This window comes from Mastomys coucha, unplaced genomic scaffold (assembly GCF_008632895.1).
Source record: "Mastomys coucha isolate ucsf_1 unplaced genomic scaffold, UCSF_Mcou_1 pScaffold22, whole genome shotgun sequence".
NCBI lineage: Eukaryota > Metazoa > Chordata > Mammalia > Rodentia > Muridae > Mastomys > Mastomys coucha.
This window is the reverse complement of record NW_022196905.1, coordinates 232,978,281-232,996,787: the sequence shown is the minus strand read 5'-3', so window position 1 is coordinate 232,996,787 and position 18,507 is coordinate 232,978,281. Positions and strand designations below refer to the sequence as shown.

The 18,507-nt window shown below is 42.0% G+C and overlaps 1 protein-coding gene across 3 annotated transcripts in view; it reads left to right on the top strand.

Annotated features, from left to right (window-relative positions):
- Psme3ip1 (proteasome activator subunit 3 interacting protein 1) overlaps positions 1–18,507 on the top strand; it is a 32,118-nt gene that overhangs the window by 2,224 nt on the left and 11,387 nt on the right. For all 3 annotated transcript variants that reach the window (XM_031340916.1, XM_031340915.1, XM_031340914.1), the window contains exons 2-6: positions 11,192–11,279; positions 11,687–11,824; positions 12,527–12,625; positions 13,200–13,321; positions 18,173–18,303. In XM_031340916.1, the coding sequence (XP_031196776.1) occupies positions 11,698–11,824; positions 12,527–12,625; positions 13,200–13,321; positions 18,173–18,303 (479 nt within the window). In that variant the 5' untranslated portion in view covers positions 11,192–11,279; positions 11,687–11,697. The remainder of the gene's footprint in view (positions 1–11,191; positions 11,280–11,686; positions 11,825–12,526; positions 12,626–13,199; positions 13,322–18,172; positions 18,304–18,507) is intronic.

The following is an 18,507-nucleotide window of genomic DNA, read 5'->3' as shown; positions in this document are numbered from 1 at the left end:
GAACTCAGATTTTCTGTCTCTGCCTCTTTCCAGACTGAGCAGTTTCTTCATTAATTCTCTTCTATTCCAACTCTGTTATTAAACAGTCATCTTTGGGGGAGGGGATTGTTTGTCTTTGAGACAGAATCTCCCTATTTAGTCCTGACTCTCTTAAAACTGACTATATAAACCAGGCTGCCCTGGAACTCATAGAGATCTGCCTGCCTCTGCCTCCCCAGTGCTGGGAATAGAGGTGTATGCCACCATGGCCCCTCTTAAACACTGACATCTTAAAATCAGTTATTGCAGGCTTAGTTCCTGAAGTTTCTGTTTACTTTTATCACTTTAAAAAAGTTCATATTTTTGCTGTTAATTTCAAGGCTTGATTTTTATTTTAAACAGTGGAAGTATATTTGTTGTGTGATCTGTGTATTTAATTCCTGTAGATCTGTTTTTCTTGTCCATTATTCCCACAGTTCTTCCTTACGTCCCTTCCCTTTCAAGGTGTAATTCTTGGGGAGGGAAGGGTTATGAGCACTGCTGTGGGCTGCCCTTGATTTTTCTGTTGCCTCGTCATAGCACTGCTAGAGTGAATTGTTCAGTCAGAGAAGTCCTTAGGATGAAATCATCTACTTGAATCATGGGTTTAATTTCCGGTTGTACCTAGATTTTATCCAAAGTTTCCACCATCTTTTGGCTTTTTGGTTTAACAGTTATTGTTTAGTTACTTTTATATGTGATAACTTTGATATGTGTATGTACATATTTGTATGTTTGTACGTACAGATTTACATGCAATATTACATGTTGTATCAGAGGATAACTTCAGGTATTGGTCTTCCTACCTTTTTTTCCTTTTAAGATTTATTTTAGATGTGTGTAAGTGTGTGTGTGTGTATGTGTGTGTGTGTGTGTGCATGTCCAGATGCATGAGGAAGCCATAAGAAGGCACCAGTGTGTGTGTGTGTGTGTGTGTTTGTGTGTGTGTGCATGTCCAGGTGCATGAGGAAGCCATAAGAGGGCACTGGATTCCCTGGTGCTAGAGTTACAGGCAATTCTGTACCTGTATTATCTGAACCTATCCTCTGGGAATGCAGCACGCTCTCTTAACTGCTGAGCTACCTTTCTAGTCCTTGACTTCCACCTTGTTTGAAACAGTCTTTAGTTGTTTACTAGTACATATGTCTGGCTAGCTAACCCACAAGTTTCTGGGGGTTTTCCTGTCTTTGCCTCCCATCTCCAGGAACACTGGTATTCTAGGCATGACCTGAAGTAGCCTGCACTTATGTGGGGTCTGAAGCTTCAAACTGAGATTTCTCTGCTTATTATTGGCAAACATTTTATCCATTGACCCATCTTTCAGCTGTCATTATTTATTATTATTACTACTGCTGCTGCTGTATTTCCAGCTGTTTATGCATAGCAGTAGAGGACAGGTTTCAGTATTCAGTTCATTTTCTCCAGAGACAAAAGCACTCATTCCTTGATTCTGATATTGGAATGTGAAATTTGTAATTTCCTGTACTCTTAAGTGAAAGATGATATTTCTAATAGAATTTCTAATATTTTCACCATTCAGTGTCACAACAGCTATAAGAATTAGGCTTCACTTCCTAATCTTCCTATAAGAACTTACTGCTTAAGCTGGGCTTGGTGACAGCTTAAGGTGGACCTCTGAGTTTGAGGCCAGCTTGGTCTACAGAGTGAGTTCTAGGACAGTCAGGGCTACACAGAAAACCAAGAAAAGGTGAGTTCCAGGATAGCCAGGGCTATACAGAGAAACCCTGTCTCAAAAAACCAAAAAAAAAAAAAAAAAACAAGAAAAGCTTAAAGCTCAGCTTCAACTCCTGTAGCAGTAACTGTGTCCTGCTTCTCTTTAAATGGTTGTGTGCCACATCATTACATTGCTGCACTGATGGTAGTTCTATTTAGTGCCTCGCTAGCACTGTGTCTTGAGATTTGCCTTAAAAAAAAAAAGAAAAAGGAAAAAAAACTGGTTTGGGTGGGGAGTGGTGAGCCTCTATTCAGAGGTAGGGGAATCTCGGAGTTTGAAGCCAGCCTGGTCTATATTTCAGGTTCCAGTACAGCCAAGGTTACATAGTGAAGCTCTGTCTCAAAAACCCAAAACAAAACATTCAACAACTTTAAAAACCTGTCTTGGTTAACCTTTTGCTACGGGCTGATTCCTCAGTTTGATTGTATTGCTGAGCCATGTAAGGATGGGTGTTTGGAAGATGGGGTAGGATTTGGTGTGTGGGTTGGGTCTAAGGTATGCATATGGCAAAATAGTTTAGAATCAAAGCTATCCTTGAACATTTCTCAAGAGAGGTACCATGTTGAATACTAATGCTGAAAATTTTAAATTTTTCTTCTTGTGTCTTCTTCCCAGTTTTGAGGTGCTGGCAACCAAACATTCCTGCTGCTTTTATTTCTCCCCTGAGGTCCAGGTGAAATCGTTGCTTTGCGTTCACTTGCCATAGCACATAGCAAAATAGAACTAAGTTAGACTCACACACAGTGAGGGACTGTGTTCTGAGAGGTAAAGTGTGAAGTGGAGAGCTGAGTACAAGCTAAAGGGGCAGAGGTGTATGTTAGACTTCCTTTTTCCTGTAGTGTAAGAAGATGAACTGGATGGGTATGAGAAGAGATTGCCTCCATGTGCTGTGGAAAGATTTTGTGTGAGTATGAGAGTGTGTGTATGTTTGTGTATAAACATATTAAATACTTAACATATAAGTGTACATTTCTTTGATGTCTCAAATTTATTACAAACTGTTCTTTATAACACAAACCTTAACTATAGATTAAGATGCTTATGTAATCTCATTGATTCATTAGATCTCTTTTGCTTCTGTAGTATATTATTAATAAGCTTCAATGTTAGAAGATTAATGTTACTTTTCTTACTGATTGCTTTATCCAGTAATAAGTATTAACAGGGTTCTTTGTTAAGTAATTGTCATTCTCTAAAGAAGTTTTATGACATAGGAAAAGTTGATTTGAACTAAATTACTATTGCTTGGTAGCAGTGTCTTCTGGCCAGAAAGTAGTCTTTTGGGAGGTTTAATTGAACTATCTAGCAAATCGAGGTGTGTGTGTGTATTACATGTGTGTACACACATGCATACACCTTTATACTTGTCTATCCATGAACGTGAAGGGCACAAGAGGGTGCTGGTTATATCATCTGTTACTCTCTTATCTATTCCTTTGAGGCAGAGTCAGTCAGTCTCTCTCTCTCTTTCTCTCTCTCTCTCTCTCTCTCTCTCTCTCTCTCTCTCTTTCTCTCTCTCTCTTTCTCATCTCCTCCCTCCCTCCCCCTCTCTCTAAACCTGGAACTTAGGTTTTGCAGATTGGTTGGTTGTAAGCCAGCAAGTCATAGCTAGACTCTCAGATCTTGGGTTACAGAAGTGTGCCTGACTTGTGGCTTCTTACTTGAAAGCTGGGATCCAAACTGTGGTCCTCAAGACTGCACAGGAAATGCTCTCAGCCACTGAGTCCTCTCTCTATCTTACTTGTAATTGAAGTACAGGAAGACTTATGTGTTAGGGTGAAAATAGTGGAAAGCAGTTAGCTGACAAAAGAAAATGGGTTGGCTTATTTTTGCTACCCTAAATACAGCTTATAACACAGAAATCTGATTCCTTGACTGTATTTCTACATGTAGGGTCTAATTTTAGAAGGGGATGGTGGACAGCCGGATGTAAACTTAGTCTGCCATCACAAAATTCAACTCCTTAGGAAAACAGATCTCATTAGTTTGCATCACAGCACTAGTTACGTGGACTAAGTTTTCAGTTCTAGGATAATGATTACTTGTAAGTTGTACAATGCTATAAGACACCACCTGTTTTGTCTCCCAGCCTGGAAAGGAAATACTGATTCCACTAGAAACACAGTACTGCAGTGTGTAACCCTGCCTTGAAGATCTTTGTTTTGGGGTTGTTAAATGAATTTGTAAGCCATGGCTCTTTTTGGAGACAGAAGTCTGACTGTATAATAAACGAGGTTGGTTTCAAACTTTTCAATCCTTGAAACTTGTTTAAGTTTAAACAGAGTGATTTTTGTTTTCTACAAAATCCATATTGAAGAATGTTGACTGTTTCTTTTTTAAAGAAATGTTAGGCTGAGTATATAGTTCAGCGATGGTGCACTCACCTAACTTGTGAGTTACTCTACTTTTGACCATCAGCACTGGGGAAAAAAAGAGTATTTGGTTTCATAGTTGAACTCATTTTTCTGATACCTTGAAAAAGCTGGGCAAGGAAAGAAAAGCTTACCATAGTCATTCTGTTTGTCTCTTCCATTCTACCTCTCACAGTGTTTCACTATAGCCTTGGCTGTCCCAGAATCCATCATGCAGACAGGGCTGACCTAGAACTTAGAGAGATCCTTCTTCCTCTGCCTCCTGAGTGCATGCTGGTATTGAAGATGTGCACTACCATGCCTAGTTTATTTAATCTTTCTAGAATTGAACATAAGCAGGACAAAATAAACCTTCCACTATAAATCTTCTACAGTCCTATGTTGATCTTGATAATTAGAGCCCCTAATCCTTGGCTTTTTGTCTGCTTGTATTTTATCTTTATTTATTGTAGTGAGCAAAAGGGGAAAGTACAGACTTGTGAAAATTTGGCTAAGTGATAGGAATTAAAGGTCAGTGTAATCTAAATCCCTAAATTGTGTGGGCCACTTCTGTTCTGCAGAGTAAATGCTAGTGTGGACTCTGAAGAAAAAGGTCCACTTCTCAAGGGAAGTTTAAAACAAACTTTAAATGTTGTCAGTTAAGTATCTGTGTGCGTGTGTGTGTGTGTGTGTGTGTGTGTGTGTGTGTGTGAGAGAGAGAGAGAGAGAGAGAGAGAGAGAGAGAGAGAGAGAACAAGCAAGCGCAGGTGCTACCGCACACAGTTGGAGGTCAGAGGAAGACCACAGGAGTTGATTTTCTTTCCACCAGAATCAAGCTCAGGTCTGCAGGCTTGCACAGCAAACTCTTCTACCCACTGAGCCATCTCCTCGGGGCCCAAAGCAAGTTGCATCCATTTTCAACCTTCCTAATGCTGTACAATTCCTCGTGTTGTGGTGACCCCCAACCATAAAAATATTTTTTGTTGCTTCTTCGTAACTAATTTTGATACTGTTATGAATCGTAATGTAAGTACTTTTGGATATAAAGCTTTGTTAAATAGGGTCACAGCAGGTTAAATAGTGGTTAACAATAGGTTAAATAGTGGTTGAGATCCACTGAGTTAAAGGAATTATTTTTTGAAAGATGGTTTCAGTTGTATTACAAAGAAAGTTGTTTCAATTTTGGTTCTGTTTTTCCTGTTGCCCAAATTTAACTGATGCTTGTGAACAAGAATTCCTTGAGATACTGAAACTGCAGTAAATCCTTGTAATGGCCACTATTGCCTAACTTAACATTGGACAGTATTTGGGAATATTCATAGAATACACTTTTCCCTGCTCAGATTCTTTAGCTCCTCCTAGAGGTTAGTTTATTTAGTAAATATTTATTACACACCTGACGTATGCTCCACACTGTCCTTATAGGCAGTGTGGGTAAAGAGCTGTTGGAACAGTCAGCAGTGCTAAAGCATAGTTAATGGGTGCTGTCTACAGTTTCAAATGTATGTAACAGGGATACAGGAAAAAAATAAGCAGCCGCTACTCTGAAGGACATGGGAAGCTTCTTAGAGGTGGGGATCTTCATTCTGAGTCTGAGCAGAGTTCACATGAGGTTTGAAAATGAAGCAAGGTAGAGGCAACAAAGCCTGCAGAGAGGGAGACCGGGATGTGAGATGTCCAGTGCCATGTGGAGGGATTGTTGTAAGTTAGATTAGGAAGATGGGGGAGATGAGCACAGCAGTTGTTGGGATCACACAAATGAACGTGGACTTTACTCTGACAGAAGCAACTTTCAACCACAAGGTAATTTTACACACAAGAGGTATTTGTGGCAGTGCCATTTAACATTGTGATTTTTGTTCTAGTTTGTACTGGTATGTGTATGTGGGAGGGGGTCTGGTGATGACACTGGTACTTTACATAGGACGGTAACAGGCAGGGTTACCTTTAGAAAGACCATTAGATTGATAATGGGGAAAATATGAGTGGAGGCTAGAATAGAAACTACCTGTGGAATACTTTTGAAGTATGCAAGATGGAGCCCCCAAAAAAGAAATAGAAAGGAAGAGGCCCCTTTCCCACAAAAAAAAAAAAAAAAAAGAGGGTAGATTAAGGGAACCTCATCCAGAGGTAAAGGCAGCAGAACTAGATGACAGGTGGAATATAAAAGTATAAAGAAGGGCTGAAGAGATGGCTCAGAGGTTAAGAGCACTGACTGCTCTTCCAGAGGTCCTGAGTTCAATTCCCATCAACCACATGGTGGCTCACAACCATCTCTAATGAGATCTGATGCCCTCTTCTGGTGTATCTGAGGACAGCTACAGTGTACTTATATATAATAAATAAATAAATCTTTTAAAAAAAGTATAAAGAAGGAAAAGGAATCTAGGTGCATGCCCAAGTCTTGAGCCTGGGAAACCGTTCATCTGTATATGTGTCCTGCAGTATATAATTCCGCCTGTACTGTCTACTTTAGTGGTTTGTTATGTACCATCTTATCTGGGTTAAATATAAGAGTATTGATCTTACTTCTTTTGTGTACTTCATAAAGTCTAGCCCAGTGTATTCCGTGCCTCTGCTGCCCACCAGCAGCAATGACGACAGAACACTGAGACTTCTCTCGATGGTTTACTCAGGAATATTCTTTTGTGTTACAGCTCTTTAAGGTACCTAGGTATTACAGCTTTCCTAGGTTCTTAAGTGTCACAGCTCTTCTTGATGGCACGGCTCTTCTTGGTGTTTCTTCTTCTTCTTCTTCTTCTTCTTCTTCTTCTTCTTCTTCTTCTTCTTCTTCCTCTTCTTCTTCTTCCTCTTCTTCTTCCTCCTCCTCCTCTTCCTCCTCCTCCTCCTCTTCCTCCTCCTAGGTGCTGCGGGTCTGCTTGCTTCTGTGGAGTGGCGTGGAATGGCTGGAGACAGCCCCTTATATACCCGAGCTTGAGCTGCCAAGTCCTCCTGGATTGGTTCCTCGGCAAACCCTCATTAGCATGCACCTGCTCGGGAGGGACGGGAGGGGCGCATGCGCAGCGCATGTGCAGTATACACCCGCTTGGGAGGGGCACATGCGCAGTAGAATCGTCTATATTGCCGCCGCGGCCACCATCTTGGATACGATCATCTAAGCGGCCACTTAAGATCATCCAAGCGCAAGCAGCTGCCTACAGCCCAGTGTTGGATAAATAGTAGAATTACCAACTTACATGTGGAGAGAATGATATATGTGTACATTAAAGTTTTATGTGTTTTCTAACTTCTCAGTTTGATGTGGTCCCTTTCCTACTTAAAAGGTCATAATTGTTTATGATTGATTTCTTCCTATTCCTTGAGTGCACACAGTTTTTTTTAACCACTGTACCCAGCTCAGAGCGTAACATAGTTCTGTATGGTAATGGGAAGCCTTTCAAAGCATTCTGAAATGTGCCAAATACTGTGCCAAGTGCTTTGCATGAATTGTCTTGTTTTCCCACAGAACGACTTTATGTTGTACAGGGCTGTCTTGGCCACCTTTGGTGAGTGTGATCTGGGGATAAAGATGCCAAGACTCAGAAGAATTAAGTGATTAGCCCAGTGTCATACCAAGTTCTAATCTTGGCAGAGCCAAATTCTGAACTTTTTTGCTGTTAGAGCCTATTGTCTTTATCATTGCCTGTGCCACCTTAATAAAAAGAACACAATAGAAGGCATTTGTTGAACATTAGTTGAACAAATTAGTTGAACTGAGCAGTCTTATATTAAAAGATGTGTAAGGTTAAGCTAGCTTGTCTTGCAGTATTATTTTGAAACAAAAATCATTATATAGCTCAAGCTGGCCTAGAACTTATAATCTTCCTGTGCCAGTCTCCCTAGTGCTGGGATTATAGGCGTGAGCTACCCTACCCAACCTATATGGCTGTAGTTACTGACTGAAAGAAGATTGTAGTTCTCAAAAAACAAAAGATTGTAGTGGTGCTGAATATTTTTTGGAGAAGAAATATTCTGAATATTATACAAAATACTCAGAATTTGGCTATTCATTCATCACTACTTTTTTAATGTGTCAAAGGACAGCTTTCAGGAGTCCATTTTTCTTTCCACCATGTGGATTCTGGGAATTAAACTCAGGTCATCAGGCTTGGCAGCACACATGGTTACTCTCTGAAGCATTTGCTGGCCTGTTTTTTTGAGATATGTCTCAGGTATTCAAGAATGGCCTTGAACTCTTGATCCTCTGTATCTGTTTCTAGTGCTAAGATTACAGCCATAACTGTGCCACCAAGTCAGGCAAGTTCTGCTTTGAAGCACATTTATCTCCATCTTGTAGGATTAAAATATTAGATGTTTTCCTTTGAAAAGCAGCAAGTTAAGAGTAGGAGTTACCTTACTACAATTAAAGTGTTGTCATGTTAGAAAAGAGTCACCTTTTGTCATCTCAAAATTTATGTGTGGAGTTCATAGGAACAGAAGTTTCAGAGCAGGAACTTAACTGTAAGGTGGAGAGGGAGCTGGTTCCCTGGAAAGGGAGCTCAGTGGCCCATCTTGAAGGTCTAAAATAGGAATTGCTGATTCTGTTTTTGGTGTATGTGATGTTTTCTGATGCCAGGAGGAGGCTGTGAGGACCTGTCCTGTTGTGAGTTATTTACTAGGAAACAGGAGTAGGGGGAGGAAAGTAGACACTTGATATAGGGCGGGAAGGGAGACATACAGCAAATGGTAGGAAGGGGAAATCAAGGGTCCAGCGTGACTCCCATTCCCCAGTGCCTGCATGGTTCACATTCTCTGCTGGGGACATTTCATAAGCTGTTGGCTCTTGTTTCCTAAGAAATTGCTCCAAAGAGCTTGAGGAATTTTGCAAAGTTACAGAGACAAGGTAATCTTGCTGTTTGTCTTGAGTATCTGGCTGCAGGCATTGAGTGGTGCTACATCCCTATATCTGAAGAAGCTGCACTGTGGGCCAGGTAGGGGGAAAGCCTTCTCTCAGGTGACTTAGATTTTTTCTAGTGATTGTCACAATTCTCATTTTTCACATGGAACTAAACCTCAACAGTAGGGTGGATTCAGGCTGAGATGATTTCTTCTGTTTTGAATGTTTGGTTATAATGCCTTGATTCCCTTTTTTTAATCTTTTTTTTTTTAAATTTATTTATTATTATACATTAAGTACACTGTAGCTGTCTTCAGACACACCAGAAGAGGGCATCAGATCTCATTATGGGTGGTTGTGAGCCACCATGTGGTTGCTGGGATTTGAACTCAGGATCTTTGGATGAGCAGTCAGTGCTCTTACCCATTGAGCCATCTCGCCAACCCCCTTTTTTTATCTTTACTAAACAAAAACACTGCATTCTGGGCACTGGAATTTGATATAGAAAATATAGCTGAAATTGGCATGCCCTTGTTTTCTTGTGTGTCTCTCCCTAGGCTGAGTAATGAACCTAGAGCCTAGTACACTTAGCTATATTCCCAACATGGTGGTTTGAATGAGAATGGTCTCTATAGGCTCATATATTTGAACACTTGGTCCCTAGTGGGTAGAACTGTTTGGGAAGGACTAGGTGAAGCCTATTTGGAGGAGGTCACTGGAAGTGAGCTTTGAGGTTTAAAAGCCCCTCTACATTCCCAGTTGCCTCAATGTGTGCCTTGTGGATCAAGATGTAAGGTCTCTCAGCTACTACCTCAGCACCAAGCCTGCCTGCCTGTTGCCATGCTCCTTGCCCTGATGGTAATGGGTTCTAACTCCTGGAAACCCAAAATTAAAACCTATCAGATGCTTCAGTCATGTTGTATTTTCACAGCAATAGAAAAGTACATCAACCCTTAGTTTTTTGAAATAAGGTCTCACTATCTGGCACAGACTGGCCTCTAGCCCACTTTTCTGCCCTAACTTTCGGAGGGCTGAGACTACAGAGACTGGTTCCCATGTCCACCTATACCATTGTTTTAACTGAGAGTATGTGCTTTCTGAAGAGGAGGAGGAGGAGGAGGAGGAGGAGGAGGAGGAGGAGGAGGAGGAGGAGGAGGAGGAGGAGGAGGAGTATGAGTATGATGAAGTGGGTAAAATGTGATTTTTGAGACAAGGTATCATTATATAGTGCGGGCTGGCCTTGAACTTGCTGTGTATTCTAGGCTTATCTTGTACTTATGATCCTCCTGCCTCAGTGTTCATGAGCACTGGGGTTACAGTCATGTGCCATGACACCTAGCTGAGAATATGAAAATTAGATGTCAGACTTGGACTTGATCCGTAACTCCACCACTTGCTGTCCTTATGCTTGAGCAAATGACTGAGCCATGTGTCAGCTGCATCTGTGGCGAGTCTTCCCATAGACTCTGTGTGCAGAGGAACTTGATAACATGCAAAAAGTATGTAACGTGTGAGGAGCTTTAAATTGTTAGCTGCTTTTTGAGGCTGCAGACTTACTTTTTTTAAAAAAATTATTTATTTTATGTGTATGGGTATTTTGTCTACGTGTATGTCTGTGGCATACATATGGTAATATGTATGTACCAAAGCCAGAAAAAGGTATTGTATCCCCTGGAACTAGAATTATAGACAGTTTTAAGCCAAAATGTAGGGACTGGAAATTGAACTGGGAGAGAAGTCAGAGCTCTTAATCACTGAGCCATCTCTTTAGCCCCAGACTTAGTTTCTAATGAACTATTGTATGGGTTGTCAAGAATAGATTGGGTTGGGTTGCGTTTGTGCCTCGAACACAAAATGTCTGAGTAGATAGTTAACTGTAATTCTTCAGAAAAAAATTTAAAAAGCTAGCAACCCAAGATTTGCCCATGCTAGGCAAGTGCTATAGCACTGAGCTACATCCCCAGCTCCAAAATGTTGACTTTTAAGAGGAATAAGACATTCCCGTCTTTATTTTCTCCTTCCTGCTTCTCTGAAGAGTTGAAGAAAAAGCAGAAAGGAAGTTTGGTGTCTTCTAAATCAGGATATGCATTAAGGGCTCAGGCCTGTAGGAATAAGGAAGGCCACTGCCTCACAGGGAGGACAGGCAGGATCGGGGGCAGCAGCTGCTTACTGTGGAGAGCACTGGGCTGAAGGTTAGGTGGGCCTGGCTCCTTGGCTTCCACTCTTTACACTCGTGTCTTGTTTTCCTAGATCTGCCACCTCCCTGCTTTACAGACTGGACTTGACTGCTAAAGCACCTGAGAGTCTCCATTAGAATCTGCTCTGGAAGCAAGAACAGGTAAATCAAGGCAGTGAGATAGCAACTGGAAGAAGGTGGCAAATATTACAGCTGTGAATGTGAGCTGAGAAGCCCACAGGAGCCCAGAGGCCCTTTTGTCTAGAGTGCTGTGACAGGGAGATACCTTCAGCGTGACATGCTATGGAACGCCATGTCAGAATGATCCTAGAGTCTCTCAGTGTCTGTGGATAGCATGGACGTGTATGACCTGATAAGACAGGATAGACTCCATGTCTCAAGTGCTGGAGCATAGATGTGCACTATCACACACTGTGTATGTGGTGCTGCTGGATCGAATCCAGAGCTTCGTGCATGCTAGGCAAGCATACCAGCCGAGCTACATCCCCACCCTGCTCCTAAGAATTTTAATTGTAGTTCTCCTTTGATTTTTTTTTTTTTTTCTGTAGACTATTCCATTATGGATGGAGGAGACGATGGTAACCTTGTTATCAAAAAGAGGTTTGTGTCTGAGGCAGAACTAGATGAGCGGCGCAAAAGGAGGCAAGAAGAATGGGAGAAAGTTCGAAAACCAGAAGACCCACAAGGTATATAGATAGACCTAGAGTTGGACATCATTCACTTAACTTTTTTTTTTTAAATAATTTGTATGTCTTTATATACATACAAATGTGTGTGTGTGTGTGTGTGTGTTGCCTGCATGTGTGTCTGTGTGAGGGTGTCAGATGCCCTGGAACTGGAGTTACAGACAGTTGTGAGCTGCCATGTAGGTGCTGGAAATTGAACCCAGATCCTCTGGAAGAGTAGCTAGTACCCTTAACCACTGAGCCAACTCTCCAGCTCCTCATTTAACTTTTAATCTTCGCAAACCCTGCCAGGCAGGTGGTAATTGTCCTCACTAGAGTTTAGGAACCAGGTTCACAGGGTGAAGTAAGCGATATGAATTCTCCACAGCAAACCAGTACCTCATAGTTGCCCTCCTTCCCCCACGGCAGTACCTTCCGGGAGATTCTGCTAGTTGCTTGCTTGCTACAGGTGGAGGGGCAGTTTGAACTGAGATGCAGCTAGGTTTGAACTGGCTGCTGATCCAGTTAGCAACGTGACATTAATAGTTGTCTTTGAAAACTGCGTGCCCCTTTCTGTCTGAGGTGCAAAGGGAAACTATAGACTTTGTGTTATTTTCACCCTCAGATGTATAGAGACTTAACTATTTTTCCTACTCTTTGTGATTCCAAAATAATATGAAACAACCTAAATTCTGTGTCTCCTTTATCCTATCTCCCTTTCAGAATGTCCAGAGGAGGCGTATGACCCTCGGTCTCTGTATGAACGGCTGCAGGAACAGAAGGACAGGAAACAGCAGGAGTATGAGGAGCAGTTCAAATTCAGTAAGCTTCAGAAAATTGACATTTGAGGGACTCACTGGGCCTTTTGATGTACTTTGGCCCATGAAACCATCTTTGTTAATAGCAATAGAATATCTTGATTATCCAGCCTCCAGGAGTTCAATTCAGTGGAAAAAAGACCATCTTCTGCCTTCCTTTTTACTTAGAGCTTAAGATACCATTTGAATTTTTTGCTGATTTCTAATAATGGGAGAAATGCTTTGACTTGATGCCATGCTATTTATTAAAAAGCCGGGATATTTAACAATTCTTTCTTGTAACTGCTTGAAGAACCTGCTACTTGTTTAAAATGGAAAATGGCCAACAGGATGGCTCATGAATACCAGTGCTTGTTGTATGAGCTGACATCCTGAGTTGGTCCCCAGATCCCACAGTTGGAGGGAGAGAATTGACTTCCCAGGGCTTTCCCTTAGCCGTCATGTGTGTGCCCTGGAGCATGTGTACACATGCACACAATAAACATGTAGGGAGGGAAAAGTCAAAAAAGATTGTTTGTCTCAGTCTCCTCAGTGCTCCCTCAGTCTCCTTAGTGCTCCTTGTTCACTTATTTCCTTAGAAAACATGGTAAGAGGGTTAGATGAAGATGAGACCAACTTCCTTGATGAGGTTTCTCGGCAGCAGGAGCTGATAGAGAAGCAGCGACGAGACGAAGAACTGGAGGAACTGAAGGAGTACAGAATATCCTTTGTGCTTGCAGAGAAATGACTTGCTTTCCTTACAAATATAAAGCAGCCTTCTACCTAGTCCTTAGTTTGTTAGCACCAATGTCCCTGTGACTCTGAGTGATTGATTGGCTGTGACTGGTGGGGTGTGTTGCATGTGCATATCTATTGTAATCGGAATTTCACGTTTTTCAGGATTAACTAGGCATAAGTTCTCACAGTCAGTAGCGGGGTATTCTTGCCTTTAGGGTTAGATTTAGATGGGCAGGTAGCCAATATCACTGGGGAGACATTATCTCCTGAGATTTAAAAAGTAATGTTTCTGATCTTTGATATGCTTGTGCACACAGTGCATGCTTACTGAAGTCAAAGATGATCTCATGCAGTGGCGCACTCTTCCACTGCTTTAGTCCCTTGGATAGGGTCTCTGAACCTGAGCGCTGCTGTGCCAGCTCAGCTGCCTGGCCAGTAAACTGCTAGAATCCACCTGTCCCCACCAGGCGTGGTTTTTACTTACATGCTCAGGATTGGAACTTAGGCCCTCATGCTAGCCCAGACAGTGCTTTTACTAATTGAGCCATTTCCCCAGACCTAAAAAGGCATGTCCAGAAACACTCCGATAGATTAGACAATCCTCCCATACTCTGAGAACTAGTCTGGTAGTCAGCTCAGGGAACAAGGAAGGTCATTTTACTTTGACTTAATATTGCCTTGTTGGAAACATCTACTTGTATAACTTTATTCCCATTTTCCTGAGATGGTCTTACTGTGTAGACTAGGTTGGCCTTAAAGACTCTTTGCCTCTTGAGTGCTAAAATTACAAATGAATGCCACATGCCTTTGGATGTCTTACTTAGCTGATGCACAGTTGTCAGTTCATGCCACATTGAGCCTAATCACGTTTGCCTCCTTTAGAGTCTTCTCCCATCTTCCCTGGCTCCTCTACTCTGCTTTAGTCAAAGTACTTACGAAGCGTTCTCCAGACCTCTCTAAATCTTGCTTTCTCATCACTCTGGACTTTCTTCTGTATTGCTAGGGTTACTGCTAATTTCTCTTTGCCCCAACAATCTGTTCTTTGAGCAGACGTGGGAAATTGTAAAAGTTACCTGGCATCATGTAACTTTACTATTTGAAACACTCTAGTGATTTTTTTCCCTGTGGTAGTTAGGCCAAAGTAGACCTCTTTTTGAGATAGGATCTCACCATGTAGCTCTCACTAGACTAGAACTTACTTTGTAGACCCGGCTAGCCTTGAAATCACAAAGATCACCTGCTTCTGCCTCCTGTGTTCTGGGGCTAAAGATGTGCACCCCAGATATGCACCTCATGCCTGGCTCAAGTCAGCATTCTTTAAATCAGGCTCTGCAGGGCTCTGCATGACTTAGGGTAAATGGCCTGGCCTGGGTTGTGTAGCCACTCTTCCTGACATTCACTCTATTCTAGCCTCTGGCCTTTAGGTTCCTTGCAAATAAAATGAATTCTATTGCAAGGCCTCAAATTCATGGTTTCCTCAACCTGAAATGTTCTTCCCTCAGATTTCCCAAGGCTAGCATTTCATGACTTAGAACTCAGCTCTGTATTCCTTTCCTTAAGCACTTTGTATAGTTGCAGCTCCTGATTGCTATACCATTACATCCTGTTTACCACCACATGGTATTACTTGCTTTATCTGGGGATTTATACATTCTAAGCACATTCTCTACTACTGAACTACCCAAGCCCCCTAATTTTGTTTTAAATAGGGCACATTTTCATTTGTTTGCTTTGGCTCATTTTATCTCTTTACTGCTAGAATATAAAATAAGTTCTGTAACAACCAGTGACTGATTTTTTTTTTTTCCCACTGCCTGGAATATAGTAAATTCTCAATAAATATATGAATAAATGAGTATATAGCCCACAGGAGCTATTGGTAGTCCCTGACTTTTACCCCTCTGCAAGGAAGCCTATTTGGATATTTCAAGCTTGTAAGTTGAGTAAATTCACTGTTCTGTTTGAACATGTTTCATCAATGAATTGATAATTGATGGTAGGACAGAGTCAGTGTGCATCCCTGCCTGGCTTGGAATTTATTATGTAAGAAAAGACTGGACTCGGGGACAGAGGTCCACCTGCCTCTGCCTCCCCAGAGCTTAGATTAAAGGTATCTGCCATTATGGATGGTTTGATGGTAGGACTTTATATTTGTACTAGCTAGTATTTTCCTGCAGAGTGTATACAGTAGGTCCATTAAACAGCGTAGGAAGCAGTGTAGGCAGATGCTCTGGGATGTAATGTCAGTCAGAGCTGGGAACATAAGTACTGCCTGCCAGCCTTGGTTCAAGTGCATTCTGAGAGTCGATGCAAAGTTACCCCTCATTTTCAGCTGTTAACTTATGACTGACTCTTCTGAACTCTGCCTCTCCCCTGAGAGTGACAGCGTGAGCTGACACAGCTGTGGAGATGGGCAGGCCTTTCCGGACCATGCATCAGACACCGGCTGTTTTACACTTTTCACATAAATTGTTTTATTTTAGGTTGGCGGACTAGCAGATAAGTGTCTACCAGAGGAACATTCCAGAAAATAGTGCTATGACTGTAAAATGCCCTTCAGTTTTCAACTAAAAGGATGAAAGAACCAGAAAGTACTTCGTCTAATAAAGTCTGAAATTTTTGAGATGTGTTTGTTTTATCAAGGGGAGTTTTGATGTGAATAGAAAAAATATTGACCAGGCAGTGGTGGTGCATGCCTTTAATCCCAGCACTTGGGAGGCAGAAACAGGTGGATTTCTGAGTTCGAGGCCAACCTGGTCTATAGAGTTGAGTTCCAGGACAGCCAGGGCTACACAGAGAAACCCTGTCTCGAAAAAACCAAAAAAACAAAAATATTACTACTTGCTCGCTGCCAAAGATTGGAGCTTTTCTTTAACTAAAAATATTTATTAGTTGAGTAGGTCCTAGCATGCATGTGGCGGTGGGTCAGAGGACAGCTTGTGGGAGTTGGCTCATTCTGCCACATGGAGCCCAGCGACCACCAGGCTGTTAGGCCTGCAGCAGGTGCCTTTTTCTCTACTTTAAAGAAATGAAAAGTTAAGTGTTTTCTTTTTTTTATCTGTGGCTTCTTATTAGAAATATATGCATGTTTTGGTATGCTCATTTTTCCATTTTTTCACATTTTAGTATTTAATATTGAGTAGGTTTCTTTTGTTCTTTCTTCCTTTTTTTTGAACTCTGCCTTAGTGACAGAGTTATAGGTAGAAACTGCAATGTACTAATGACTTTGAGAATTTTTTACTAGGAAAATTAAGTCTCTTGTTTCAACCCTCCCATCCCCAAATAAAAAGGAATGTTTAGGGCTGACAAGATCAAGATGGCCCAGCAATTAAACCCTGGTGTCCTGAATTTGATTCAGGGACCCATAAGGTAGAAATAGAGAACTGACTTCTGCAAGGTTTCTCACCTCTGTTCACTTACTGGCAAACGTGCATCCTACCTCCCTGTGTGTGTGTTTAAATGTAATTTTAAGAACATGAAGACTGAGGGCTGGCAAGGTGGTTCAGTGGGTAAAGACATTTGCCACCTAGCCTGGTGTGTGTGATGAGGTGATTGATCCTTGTTTCTCCATTCAAAGGCTCCTGCTTGGATTTCTTGAGCACTAGATGTCACTGTTGTCCAGTAAGGCACTGCTGCATTCTAACTGTCAGATATTTGCCTGCTTAGTAAGTTGTGAGGAAGAGCCTAAAATGGAAGGAACATATGCTAGAGGAGAGAATAACAGAAGTAACAGTCTTGTGAGCTGGTGATGACCGTGATGTGACAAGTGCCCTGCTTATGGATTTTCTGCCTTTTTGTGGTATTGGAGAGTGAGCCTAGGACCTTACATATGCTAGGCAGCCTCTCTAGCACTGAGCTGTATCTTAGCCTTTTTCCTACTTTTTATTGTGAGACAGGAAAGCTAAAGGTTCTGGGATGTAATGTCAGTCAGAGCTGGGAACAGCCACAGCTGTGGCTGGTTTGACCATTCTGTAATCAGAGTAGGGCTTAATCCTCTCAAGTAGCTGGAAGGCAGCCTTCACCAACAGGTCCAACCTGTCTGTCTCTCCTGAGCTCCCTCTGTCTCTCTCTGTCTCCCCCCACCTCTCTCTCTCTCTCTCTCTCTCTCTCTCTCTCTCTCTCTCTCTCTGTGTGTGTGTGTGTGTGTGTGTGTGTGTGTGTAAATGCATATGGAAAGTTAGAGGACAACTTCAGGAGTCTGTTCCCCCTTCTGCCTACTATGTGTGTTCTGGGGGTTGAACTCAAGCCTTGTGGCAAGTCCCTTTACTCCCTGGACCATCTTGGCAGCCACATAACAAAGGTCTTACGGAGTATAAAGGAAGTTGAGAAGTTATTATGACTTCCTTAGAAATAGGTCTCACTTTTTAAAGGTGAAATCAGGCTTTGCAGAATGTCCTCATGACTGTTGGTGGCATTCAGATGAGAACAATAAAAAGCAGATTGTCTTGCTGGTGCAGCACATCAGAGTACTCCAGTAAGAAGATTTTAAGTGAAGAATCCTACAGACATGACACAGGAGCCCAAAGGCCATTTTCAAAAGTATAAGCAAAGTTGGGCACATTCATGAGTCTGAGGCAGGAAATGACTGAGACCTGATCTTCACATGTGCACACAGTAATACACACATGCCTTCATTCACATACACATGTGCACATACACACAGGATCTGGTGCTGTGTGTTTGTATCCCAACCACTTGGGAAACCAAGTCAGGAAGGTCTCACATTTAAATTCCACCAAGGGGCCTGTGGATTATATTTGTTGTCCTCTGGATTTACTTTTGCTCTGTAGCATTTCTTCCTTTTGGTTAATCTGACCCTTAACCTGTAACTCACAGTAATCTCAACAAGGTTGGAATTTCTGCAGAAAATAAGGAAGTAGAGAAGAAGCTGGCTGTGAAACCCATAGAAACCAAGAACAAGTTCTCCCAGGCAAAGCTGTTGGCAGGAGCTGTGAAGCATAAGAGGTCAGCGAGCGTGTGCACCCGGTGAAAATCTCCCTCTGGCTACATAGTCTGAAATGCCACTGGTAGTGGTGCCCAGAGCAAATGGTTATTCAGCATGTTGCTGTGACAGTGCTCCAGTATGCTTGCCTTTCTCTCTCCCCTGCTAGATTTAGTGTCCCGGTAGCCTTTGACCCTAGCCTGATTGGATCACTCATTCAGCTGACA